The sequence below is a fragment of the Dreissena polymorpha genome, chromosome 9, assembly GCF_020536995.1.
Source record: "Dreissena polymorpha isolate Duluth1 chromosome 9, UMN_Dpol_1.0, whole genome shotgun sequence".
NCBI classification, from domain to species: Eukaryota; Metazoa; Mollusca; class Bivalvia; order Myida; family Dreissenidae; genus Dreissena; species Dreissena polymorpha.
In genome coordinates this window covers 35,068,480-35,082,285 of record NC_068363.1, presented here as the reverse complement: position 1 = coordinate 35,082,285, position 13,806 = coordinate 35,068,480, and the positions used below count along the sequence as shown (strand labels likewise).

The window sequence follows — 13,806 nt, the reverse complement described above, 5'->3', positions numbered from 1 at the left end:
CAAAATATGCTGGTAGACTTAAAGATATCTTTAGTAGCCTAATTTATTGGACACGGGCAGCTTTGGCTTGTCATAATTTGTAATGTTTTGATAAGGTGGCGTGCGATTTGTAAATTGTCGGTCGGTATTGCGACAGCTCTGAAGAGTGGGCGGGTCACACATAAACTGTCTATGTTATCAGAGAAATACATGACTGTCGCGTGTTAATTCTCAACACAACCGCGCGCGTGTCCTGAAATTTGTTTGAATGATGGGAGTTGAAATAATTGAGCTGCGTAAAAGACAGTAACATAATTTTATTTAATTAAAAGAATTTTCTTGAATGTTGCATATCGGTTGAGTCAAATGACGACACAATGGCACATAGCTTTAAAGTATAAAGATCCAAAGTACCAACATTTTCCTTAGTAATAAGTTGGTGTGATATAACCGTTATGTGGTAGCCAGAAGCACAACAAAGGTGTTATAAGAATTGAAAGAGGTCTCAGCTTGTGTGATATTGAACGTTTTCGAAATAAAAGTATAATTTAAGATATATGTTCCGACACCCATAAATCTTTGTTTCGTTGAAAGTTTAAAGCAAATTCAGATGTTTAATTTTTAGTTATCTAACAAAATATAGTGACCGTGCACTGTGAAAAGAGGGTTTAGTGCATGTGCGTAAAGTTTCGTCCCAGATTAGCTTGTGCTGTCCGCACAGGATAATCAGGGACGACACTTTCCGCATTTATGTTTTTTTTTTCGTTTAAAGACAAAATCTAGTTCAGACGGAAAGTGTCGTCCCTGAATAGCCTGTGCGGACTGCACAGGCTAATCTGGGGCGACACTTAACGCACATCCATAAGACCCAGTTTGCACATAGCGAGGCTCATTTTAATCGTCTGGTCATGTCCAGTGTGGAGTGCAAGGTGCGAATATCAGCTTAGCAAACATCGCATTGTGGGGTGTGGGCATCAGATTAATGCTTGCTTTAACACAGTTTTTATCGTTTTTAAAGTGGTGTCTTTATCGTGAAAACTACATTTCGGGTAGTTTTATATAAACTACATTCATATAAAGCATATTGAATACCAGCAAAACTGATTGAGGTTTTCGTTTTGGTTTTCAACCATGCGAATATTTTGTCACTACAACTATGGAGAAAATCAAGACAGGATGTTCACATGCTGTTGCCCTTGAAATTAAGTTGTTTATCATCTTTCAAAATAGGTGTCATTAAGTTTTTTACCCCAATTTTATGCTGGATTTATGACATAACAATCGCGCAATTAGAGGGTATACGATGTGAGAGAGCAATATATTGTTTTTGATGTTTGTGAAGCATATTTTAGGCGGCAAATTTGAACCGTTCAATAAAACCTTTTTAGGTTTTGTGAAAGATCTGACATCGAGATAAATTTAATTGTCTTATTCAGCCTAATGTGTCGAAATGGGTTATACGTAAAATTAAAAACCCATACTACAGCAATATTAAAAAGATACATCTTTGTAAAATTACATCAGTTAATCATAATATTTGCTATAAAACATCGTTTAAAAGCGACGTTTACTGGTTGATATGTTTATACTTTAATGACTTTATAAATGAGGACTTATTGCATGTGCGTTAATATGATACCAGATAAGTCTGTGCAGTACATAGAGGATAATAAAGGACGAGACTTTCCACGTGTTTCGTTTAAAGGAAGTAATTTCAAAACGAAAATTTAGTCTAGGCAAAAAGTGTCGTCCCTTAAGAGCCTGTGCGGACGACGATTCTAATTCTTGTTGATACCTTAAAAATAAACTAGAGATGTTTTCTAGGAAATGTGATTTTTGTCTGCATAAAAGGTATTTTTTATTTTTAAACTAAATATAAAATTGCATGCCATTTCTATATTTAGTTTTTTAACGATCTATTCTTTTACGTTCACGTTCAAAACGCAGTTAACATCCCTACCTCTGATTTCCCCTCCAATCACAACCTGATCCCCCTGGCCCCCTCTACACTTGTCAAGTTCTGTTGAAACGCGGAACATGTTGCCGGCTTGAAGGGAGGCCAGTAACGGTTTATTCCGGTTCACCTCCGAGACGTCCCGATAGGGATCGATGAAAAACTTCACATCACCTTTCCTGTAAACGCAATTTAAATGCCTAATTAAAAGAAAACAACTATATTAGTTTATGTTATTAGAGATTAGCTAATGCGAATAAATAGTTCACAATTTATAACATTTTTCAAACAGTGCCATCACTATCTGTCCAAATTGGTGACATGGAGAGTGTAAACTAACTTTTGTCTTGCAATTGACCTAGTGACCTAGTTTGGGTTATCATATCCTCACATAACCCAGTTTCGAACCCGGAAAAGACATGATTTGGACAAATGTTCTAACAAGTGTTTTCCAATTCAAGAAATGTTGTCTATAGATTGCTTACGAGATAAATGCCCGACGAGCTCCGGAGTATGGAGTGCGATTCACTTAGGATAGGTTATTTGCAATTTATAAAACATTGATACAAAAACCCGTCACAGTTTCCGCGAAATTACAGTAAATCATCTGATATGTAATATACAAACAAGGACGTCTCGGCTTCTTAATGTATTTCAAGGTGTTTCAAGCAATTCAATTAAGGATCGTTTTGAACATTCAGTTCGTTTTCATCGCACAAACAGGTGTCCTGCCGCGGGCGGCGATGACATATCTAACGCACGTGGTTGGCTGATATATTTATTTGCAACATCATGCATTTGTGTGAGAATAAGGAACATGCGTTTCTTCACCTTTCTGACATGGTTTATCTGACCATATATTTATATTGTATCCTGTTTTTGTGTTAGTATCTTAGACAATACAATACAGTTATTATAGCTAATAACTATAGTAATACTTAATTGGAAATAAGTATTTTTATTATCACTAAATTTCTTCCGCAGCGGAGAATGTCACTCCAAAATTAAAAATAGTTATGCGATACTTTTAATGTTCAAAGTATACCTAAAAAGTGATTTAATTAGCAGTGAAAACAAAATAGATATCAGTACACACAGTAGAATCACGTTCATTCTTAACTTTATATAAGTTGTTAGTTAAAATGAGATTCAATGTAAATAATGCAAAGAAAGTGAGGCCATTTAAATGCAAGTGTGTCCAGTAACTTTGCTGTCATCTGTTTATTTAGGGAGGAGAATACCGGTCACTGACCGGATATTTAATTGGTCATCGTATCAGTTTACATTAAATATCAGTGTTTACAGTTGATAAAGTGATGTTTGCAAAATGGTAGTTTGAGCTATTTAGCAAAATTGTTTTGCACTTGTGTATCTTAAGCTTTTACAAATCTACGTTTAACCTTCCAAACTTGATGTAAGCATTTAGAAAACCAATGAACATTAAATTAATTGACCCGTATGCATACTACTTGGGTCTTTTAAGAATGTTGACAGGTTTAAGACCGGGTCAAACATGCAAACACGAAAACCTTATAAATGCACGTCATCTTTATATGTACCCAGAAATATTACCAGTATATTGTATGCGTGTCTATGCGTGTGATGAATGTTATATTGAGACCAAGCCTAGTGTTAACAAACTGATTCAAAATACTACTTAACTGTAACACTTGGGTTTTAACTATACAATTTTTTAAACAACACTAGTCTCAAAAAATGTGTTTTGATAAAAGTCAAACTTAGGATGAAGATGTTTTAGTGAACGTCTCTTGACTATATCTAATTAACCTAAATGAATACGTTTCTTTAAGATAATATGCATTAGATTGACATGGATTGTTTGTTATTCAGCTTTTTGTTTTATCTGTCCTTACTTTGTATCGGATATAAACAGCTGACACTCCTGTGAGAAGTATCTGTACACTTTCTTGTCCTCGTCTAAATATGCCGTCCGAATGAGGACTGTCCCATTCCGATGTGTGGTGATGTCCTTAACAACGTCAAAGAATCCTGCAATTAGGTTACCATAGTTAGTGACCACCTTCATCACAGGAACTCTTAATTATGAAAGTGATGGCATTTTGTGGTGTAAAGCTAGTCCGAATAAAAAAAATGAAAACAAGCGATTATTATTCTTCACTGCCACACTCACATAAAAATAATAAAATAACGTTTAACTAATTATGTTTTAATCATTAACAGCAAGGTCTGAGTTATATCCCTAACCAGATAATTAATGCACACCGTCTTGCTTATAAATTAAAGACAGGTTGCAAAAGCAGTCATTTTCCAAACATCGATGTTGAACAATTTCATGTTGAACGATATACGTCAAAACAATTCACAAACCTTTTCGAGGATCATGCTCCGTACGACGCAGTGAAAACTGGATGTATTTGTTTGGTTGCTTGTGCGAATAATCACGATGAATCTCAAATATGTTCAAATAGTCTCCGATGACAGTTTTGTCGCTGCTTTTCCCTTTTGTCTGTGTACAGTGTTTGGTTTTTGCGGTAAAATAGACCTTATGACCGCTAGTGAGGGCGTCAACAATGCCTTCGTACGTTTGCAGGTTCCACATCGGTTTAATCTCATCTTGGTTACTCTGTTTGGCTGTCTTCCCTTTGTCGTGGTTATACTTAGATGGCTCAATTTCGTTATTGTATTCAAATCCTGCTTTTACTATTGCTTTGCTGTACATGGATTCTGTTTTGGTTGGGAAAGCCCTTTCTGGATATCCGTAAACCTGCTCGGTTGTTTCGATTTTATTTCGGGAAGCATATGGCGGATTTCGTCGTGTTATTTTTTCATTCTGTTTATCTTTGTTGTTGTATTTAGTCTGACTATCTTTCTGCAACAAAGGCTTTTCTGACAAGTTGACGCTTTTTAAATTTTCGTCTTGTTTATGCTGATCGGTTCCCAAAAATCTGAAAAGCCAGTTATAAAAGATAGATTTAAAAGCAATGAAATCTCTAGTTTTCCACAGATTAAACTTTACCAGGCTACTGGATGTTTAGCAATGAAAACGGTCCATAAATCAAATAAATGAAACACATTTTATTGGAAATCCAATTCATTCATTAAATTAATCGTATGCAAGTTTAACAAATAGAAGCATATAAACACGTTTGCATAACGCATTAAAAAAATCTGCGTCTGCAAGATAATTGTTAATGGCAACATTTGGATTTTATTGCATCCGTTTTCATTGCTGTGCAAGTATGGCTATGAATGAGCTTAATTATGCCAAATAATACATATACCCATTATAATCACAAACAAGACTTGAATTTGTGAAAATAAAGAGCGGGCTTTTTTTTTTACCGGGAAATGTCTTAACAATAGTTTCACGAAAAAAAACATTATTAATCCGGCATCGAAATAAGAGTTATTTTTATATGCATGTCCGTTCATGAAATATTCGTGTTTACAGATTATTTCTGATTATGTTCGACTTAAAAACGAATAAAGATCGATCCAACTGAAAATCTTGGAATTTTTTCAAATACTATATGTATACCTCTTTAAGCACTGATTTTAACGCAATTGTAATCAAGGCCCACTCAGGTCCACACTTTATCATCATATCACTGTTTAAACTGTTATCCAGGATTTCTGATATCTTAGTCAAAATATCTTTCCATTTAGCTACAGAAATTTAACTGTTACGGTATTCAAACCTATTCCAATTAAGAATAATAAGATTATAAATAACTTCAATTTTCTCACTTTTATATGCGTTCTTTTATTTACTCATGCTTACACCAATCTTGAAGAGTTCCTACTTACGGGTTATCCAAGATTTCGTCTATCTTGGTCAGGAATATCGGTCCATCCAGTTCTAAAACCTTTGACCCGTCACTCGCCTTGTACCATCCTTCGTCTATCTGCAGGCTTGACTTGGTCAGCGTGTTCATCACGGAGATCCGCATCTGCAATTTGCAAATATCATGACTATAAGATCAGCGTTCTTGAAAAACGGGGCATAATGCAAGAAGAGACTTCCTTTAAACAAAAAAGTACCATACAAGCGGAAAGTGTCGTCCTTGATAAGCCTTTGCGGACTACACAGCCTAATATGGGCAGACTTTCAACGACAATTGCATTGAGCCCAGTCTTCCCAGGACGCGGCTTATTCGTGGATAAAGACTAATGTCGTTTCTGTATGTAGAGATTAGCTCTTTACCGCCTTGGTAAAGGGGGGGGGAATAATTTGCCGAAAAGCGACAAAAAAGAGCTTATCAGTGCAATATACACGCAGCCTTGAATATAAAAAAGCATGTCTTGTAAGGCTAAACAGCTTAATCGATCAACATTTACCGAACAGATACACGCAGAGCCCTTGTATTTTGAAATGAATTAAAATATTAAATAAATTTCATAAAATTGTGTTTAATAAAATGAAACAAGAGATTAGTTTGTCAGAAAAACAATGCCCCCTAATGCGCCACTTTGAATTATTTTGTTGACCTTTGACCTTGAAGGATGACCTTGACCTTTCACCATTCAAAATGTGCAGCTCCATGAGATACACATGCATGCCGAATATCAAGTTGCTACGTTCAATATTGCAAAAGTTATGAAGAAGGTTAAAGTTTTGGTTAAAGTTTTTTGTGTTTTTTTTACCTTTGACCTTGAAGGATGACCTTGACCTTTCACTACTCAAAATGTGCAGCTCCATGAGATACACATGTATGCCAAATATCAAGTTGCTACGTTCAATATTGCAAAAGTTATGAAGAAGGTTAAAGTTTTGATTAAAGCTTTGGGACACACACACACAAACATACAATGACAGACAGGCAAAAATCAATATACCCCCGATCTTTCGATCCGGGGGCATAAAAATGACAATGAAAACCATTCATATTATTTGGCTGTTAACATTAGCTTATTTCTTATCATATTTCGGCCATTTTTGAAACCAAATAATACCACAGACATACAGACTTTAAGTAAGTCATATGTTTGTACTGATTAATTTTCAGTTGCTCTTTTACTGTATATGGAAAATACAAAAATTCAATCAATTTTGATATACGAAAATCATAATTAAAGTAAATAAGCAACATACAACTCATCATTTAATTCCAAAACATTATGACAAATTATTGAACGATTAAGTTCAGTTGAAGTGTGCCTATATGCAAATAGTCGAAAGAGTGAAACTTATATATGTAGGTTTGTACGTTTTAACAAATTTAACGTCACACATCGATTTGAAATTGATTCTTCGTCCCATTAAACATTTTGTATACCAGCACTTCAAACCTAATCTGTCAAAATCCAATTAGGACACTTTCTACACGGGACCAGGTAGCTGCAGAAACGTTTCGTAATCCAGACCCATTAAACGTACACTTGATTGAGGTACAACCGACGGTCAATTTAAGCGCAAGAAACACATTACCGTTTATACCCCTCTCTCAAACGTAATCAAAGTTATATAATACGATACTCTATTGCGCTAATAATGTTTAAATTTACATTTCGATTGTTTTTGAAATACGCGAAACATCTGGGCTCGTGGTTCTCAATTGATCCATCGTCACTTTTGAGTAATAATAACAATACCACCCTCACTAGGTTAACAAGTACCTAACTTGTTAAAGATAATATTTTCTATAAAAATAATTGAAAAGTTCAGCCGCGCACCTGTTTCTTACTACATCTTACACTGACGCTATGTTTGTTGTTGCAGCCACACATTTGCAATTGAGATCAGGATAATGCCTGTAGACATACGAAGAGCGTTTGATACCGCCTGCGAAAACAGAAACGGCTTTGTCTCGCATAGATTCGATAATCCGGATAGACAAGCGGGTTTAGTTATTAACGTTTAATATCGCAGTTTTGCCTCTTCGCAAAGTAGCCATGTCTGTTTCATATATGTAATGGATTTCCAGTGCGGGAGTGTACAAAGGAGATGTTATTTTACGAGGAACTTTTATTTGCTGCATCTCTATGAAATCCCGTTTCATTTAATTAGGAGTGATGCAGTTCAGTATCATATGTATTGCTCTTTATCGCGTATCACATGGTCCACTGTGTTCAACATGGCTTACAACTAAACTATTACAGAATCGTCTTTATAATCATTTTAATATATTTTTTGTCTAAATGAGAAAAGTATGTTTTGTTTGGTGCACTTTGAATATTGTCTAATTAAAATCAAGTTAGTTTGCATTTTACAAACAACAGTAGTTTGAATTAAAAACAATAAATTATAGCAATTTTGTATGATCATAGTATTTCATTTATCATAATCGTTTTATGGTGCATTTATCTTCATGCATTTGATGTCAATCAAATGATGCATTCAAGCAATTAATTATCTTGTTTTATAAATCACATTCCATCTTTATTTAAATGTAATTGTATTTTAAAATGTGTGTGTGCTTAAGATAGACATAAGTATCAGGAACAAAATGTTTTTAAAAACAAGAACTTTTTATTTTTCTTGAAATGTATAAGTGTACGATCTAATTATCGAACCAATTAATTACCATAAAATGACGTAACCGAATAATTGGCGATGAAATATTATCTTAAACATGATGACAAACCACTGGTTTCTTGACATGGTGCTTACGTTTGTGGTGACAATTGTCACTTTTATATCGCGGTCATAGATCACCATAACAATTCGAGAAGCATGCGCTTGCATTAATTTTCTCAAAGTGTTCCGAATAGACACAGTTTATTACCCGAAACAAAACGATAAAACTGAAGAGAAAACATGAGGGTCGACAATCCTGTTTCTTCTTTAATTTAAACATCGTAAATTTACTTGTGATATTTTAAGATTGAACTTTTACATTTAGAGTACAGCCTTCATGCAGAACAATATTTCAAAAAGATTAGAGTAACTACGCAGATGCTTTATGAATGCGATATTGAACAGAAATGACGTCATCATTCTCAGAGATGTCCAAAGAGCAGCGGCCCAAAACGCTAGACTCTATTGTACATCTTAGTAAGGTTACTCATCATAACACGATAACACACATTATTACAAACAATGGCTAGCCAGTCTGATGCATTAAGAAATACCTTTTCGTTTACTGGTAGCATAAAGTATGAAAAAGTAGTTTTTTGATGCAAGAAAAGATTTCGGAAAATTATTGCTATAAGTTTTCGTGTTTTATGAATATATTCATATTTTAATCAGAACAGATCATATGCGAATAAGGTGTTTGCTCTACAATGTTCGTTCAGTTAAATCTTTTTAATTATGTTAAACTAACACATAACAAGGTTCCATTACAATCTTCGTTCTATTCGCTTACATGTATACCTCAATTTATTCATGGTGATTCATCAAGAAAATTGTCACTCTAACATGTATTAAACTTAGCGAGTTATTTGAAACAAAACAATAAATGCAAATGTCATACAGGAAAACACTTTCTGTTTATTAAACATATGCAATAGATTGTCAGTTTTAAGTTACGAAATACTTTCTTTAGTCGGAACGGATTATGCAGCAAACGTGGTCGAGGTTTGATCTGTCTTCCCATCTTTCATACACTAAAAAACAAATTGAAACTGTTGTGAATTAATTTCATCATCCTCGGTGCATGACAAATGCGAAACTTTTTTTAGCAAAAGCCTCATTTAAGGTTATTTGATTTGTTAAATCACGCTTCGGAACAATGCGCACAACGTAACTTGCTTGAAATGAAGGAGTGTATTAAAATACTAGTAACAATTTATCTGCAAAATCACATGTTTAATGAATTCGAATAAACAAGAAAAGACAATCCACCTCATACCATACGGTTTAATTCCATCGGATGTTGAATTACGGCAAACAATGTGCCATCGAAAGCTAAGACGAGTCTAGTAAAAAGTAAAATCTAAAAATTAATTATACAAAACTGCTTTATATCAGTTTATATTATCAAAATGTATCAATATTGATCTAGCATCAATCTAGCATACTCTAGTTTAACTTATTTACAAATTAGGGACACGTGAACACGATTCTTTGTGGTGTGATTAATCAATTGGGCGAGAACTGTTCTTTTTAAACTGTATTTTGTGTTATTTTGTTTATATTATTATCCGTTTAATAAGTATTTAACAGTTTTTCTGATTCTTATTTTCTCATTTTTCATGCGTCGCTGGATTGTACTTGGCATGAGCATTAAATGTCAATTTCGTTCAATTGTATGTCAATTTCGTTCAATTGTGTATTCATTGTCAGTTGTTCACTTTGCTTAGTCCAATACAAAGTAATGCCACACACAACAGTTTCGGTTAAATAAGTTCAAAACTAATGATTAAATACAATATAACTTAGCTTTTCAAAAAAAGCATATAAGCAAATAAGGATGAAAACGAAAGATTCAAAACAAAACCTGAACATTATGTCTGTAAAAGCGTTAGCACCGGCTGCCACCTAAGATGTCATTCCCGATATCACTGATATTGTCACATGTTATCAGGGAACACATCCTCTCTCCTTTACAATGCCGGCATCTCAATCACGAGACTTGACTGTCTGTGACAAACAATCAAGGAGGTCTTTGTATTTAGTATTTTTCCATTTATCCTGGTTTATTTGATTCTAATTGACATGGACACGTAGTACGAGTGCGTTGTATTTACTTCAGTTATACAAAAAATGTCAACGAAGCCTTTTTTTAAAAGGGCACTTATCAACTTTCGAACTTTTTGTTGATGTTGTTGTTGTTGTTTTTTTGCATTAAATACAGCTATTATTTGTTGTTGAACTTTTGAAATCAGTAACACGGTTTTCCCGTCTGCCATTTTAATACAGATATTTTATATTCTTGCCATGCGCTGCGAACAATTTCAACGCTCATGTCTGTATATCAATTAGTGCAATACAGCATCAGGACTTTCCCTATAATACATTTTGTAATTTGCAGTAAAAAAACTTGTTTCACTATGATCGTTCCAGTTCATTGTGGAGTGTTGAAATTTCATCTTACTGCGGTAATTGGTACTTATTGTTGTTGATTGACAATTTAAGAAAAACAATATGATTGATATGTGGTCGTTGATTTGTTTTCAATCAAATTCCCATAATTTCAATGAAATTTATGTCATTATTTTACCGATTATAATGCACTTACTACTTGCCATACATTTGTTGCGGTCCAATTGATGTTCGATAATATTCACAGTTAACTTGACGTATTATGCATGCGTGATTTCATTACATGCTAAACTACGTTAAACTAGAGTATGCTAGATTGATGCTAGATCAATATTGATACTTTTTGATAATATAAACTGATATAAAGCAGTTTTGTATAATTATTTTTTAGATTTTACTTTTTACTAGACTCGTCTTAGCTTTCGATGGCACATTTTTCGACGTAATTCAACTTCATATGGAGTTAAACCGTATGGTATGAGGTTGATTCTCTTTTCTTGTTTATTCGAATTCATTAAACATGTGATTTTGCAGATAAATTGTTACTGTCTAAATCTCGTGTACTTAATCTGTCACATAAATTTGACTTCTTGTTTTCAGTTGCCACCATCATACCATCATCTACATGTGTATACATTTAACGATGTCTTAATACATTATAATATATTCGATATGCATTGTATCCGCTGTACGTTCAGCATTGTCGGAATCTGTCAACTTTGTATACGATAGTGAGAGGGAGAGAGGGTCGGATGGACAATGAAAACTGAGTATATTGTGATTGCTATTCATACACTACGCATCGCACCTGTCCATTATAGGACGGCAATAAAAACGAGAATCTGATCCTGGGTTTTATTGCACATATTAACGTACGAGTGAATGAATGGGCACAGATGGTCGAACTAAATATATCTGCGGGGATAAGTGTTACTTAATGTACGATTTTCGGTTACTTTACTTTAATTCATTTAGATGTAGTTTCAACTTAATTTTCATCTTGTGTTAGCTCTACGGAGATTTGAAATATTAATCAACGTGGTCTTTGTGCTTTCGTGCGCGAAGCATTTCGAATCGTAACACGAAATATAGCAATGAGATGGAAATCACCAAATTACCGTTCTACTGTGGTTCTAATTTTCTTATTCCATATATTCAAATCATCAACTTAAACTATCAGTTAACATTTATTTTATATTATAAGTGGTTGTACAATTAAATAGTATCAATTAGTCAAAGGGTCATTTACAGAAATTTCATGAGCCGTTTGAAAGCGTCTTATCTTACTTCAACTTTCGTTGCTAAGCAATTAAAATACCATGAAAAATAATATATCTGAAGGCGCTCCGACATCAATTTTATGCTAGGTTTCACCGAAGGAACGATGGTCAAATGACAATGCCAACGATACTCTGACCATGTCAAAGCTACCAATGTCAATACAGGCGCAAACGCTAAACGTTACGGGTGTGTTCGTGGTTGTTATAAAATATCAGCATTACTGTTCCTGCATATTATAGTCCATGTCCATTTTATGGACATCATTCGATGGAAAATGAAGGTCGTCGATTAATTTAGAACAGTAAATTCGTTCCCTGCAATTTCCTTGGTTTTATAACAATGAACGACGAAATGAGGTCTATCAAAACCAGCGGAAGAAAACTCAGAAAAAAAAGCCCATTGTTAGATCCGTATGCTTGGATATTTTTCATCATTTCCAATACTGTAAAAACACTAAATTTCGCTCAGTATCTCATGATACCATATAATACAAAATGTGTTACCTATAAGCAAATGCGCCTTCATAAAATCGTTTGATTGCATAATAATCATGCATTCTGAACCATTCTTAACAAATCTGCCCTTTCATTGATAATTTATTTTTATCAGTTTTAAGCTAAAAACAAAATCAAATACATGTGACAGAATAGTTTCTTGCTAACTCCTTCGCAAATGAAGTGAATTGTACCGAAGTTTACAGAAAACTTGCGCGACAAACAAAATAATAATAAACTGAATCAATCGTTTCAAATGTCCCCTTACAGTTTCAAAAGTCGGCTAAATTGCATTTAAAAAAGGTCTGTGATTTTAGTCATAAAACTTGACATGTGCCCGAGTGATTTTTACGACTGTCAACTTGTCGTAAAACGTAACAAAAGTTGGAATACAATTCTAAAGCGGTACTTTTAAAAGTTTGCTTACATGACGATGGCAGTTCACTCTTATCGTAAATTCCTGGTCTGTATCGTTAATAATTACCCGAATGTCAATGACAGATTGATATGTGTTTATGAAAAAAATGGAATGAAATGTGAATTGAAAAGCTGTATAAAAACACGAGGATTCGTTTTGACAACCGCGAAATAGAACTATTGTTTGGCAAACATGTTGTTTTTCAAACCCCAAAATGCAATGGGCTGGTGCTGAACGAAAGTGAGAATTTGAACACTTGTTATAATATTTATAATGTTGTTACTTATTTTCAAATAGTTATCCTCCATATATAATAAGTATTTTACCTAGTATTTTCGTAACCGTTTACAATGTTGCTTATGTTTATATTATTACCATGGTTATCTCTGTGACATAATTGAATGTGAAATATCTAGTGTTTAGACGATGTACACTGTGCATGTGAGCAATTTTCGTGGAACATTCATAACAAAGATTTTCATTGTAGTTAGTGCAAACAAACCTTACTTACAGAGTCAGATGAATTTGACAGTTACAGTTGATAAACGCAAAAGTAACACCGGCTCATCATTCGTCATTCAATTCAATCAAGTTTGACTACTCTCTCTAACTGAAGGTTTTATAACTTTCTTTAAACTATATTTTTCTTTGCAACTAAATCCGTATTATTTATTGTCCTACTCATAACAGTTACCGACTCAAAAGCTGTCGCTATTGTTAAAATCGACATTTATCATTATCAGGTCGGGAACACGAGGCAAAGAGTCTTGAG

At 34.0% G+C, this 13,806-nt stretch overlaps 1 protein-coding gene across 3 annotated transcripts in view; it reads right to left on the bottom strand.

The window, feature by feature from the left end:
• LOC127844898 (uncharacterized) overlaps nucleotides 1–13,806 on the bottom strand; it is a 52,878-nt gene that overhangs the window by 29,277 nt on the left and 9,795 nt on the right. For all 3 annotated transcript variants that reach the window (XR_008032947.1, XM_052375448.1, XM_052375447.1), the window contains exons 2-5: nucleotides 5,723–5,865; nucleotides 4,283–4,860; nucleotides 3,808–3,943; nucleotides 1,940–2,112 (exon numbers count right to left, since the gene is read on the bottom strand). Coding sequence is in view for 2 of the 3 variants with exons in the window: in XM_052375448.1 (XP_052231408.1) it covers nucleotides 1,940–2,112; nucleotides 3,808–3,943; nucleotides 4,283–4,860; nucleotides 5,723–5,865 (1,030 nt within the window). In the remaining variant the exon portion in view is untranslated. The remainder of the gene's footprint in view (nucleotides 1–1,939; nucleotides 2,113–3,807; nucleotides 3,944–4,282; nucleotides 4,861–5,722; nucleotides 5,866–13,806) is intronic.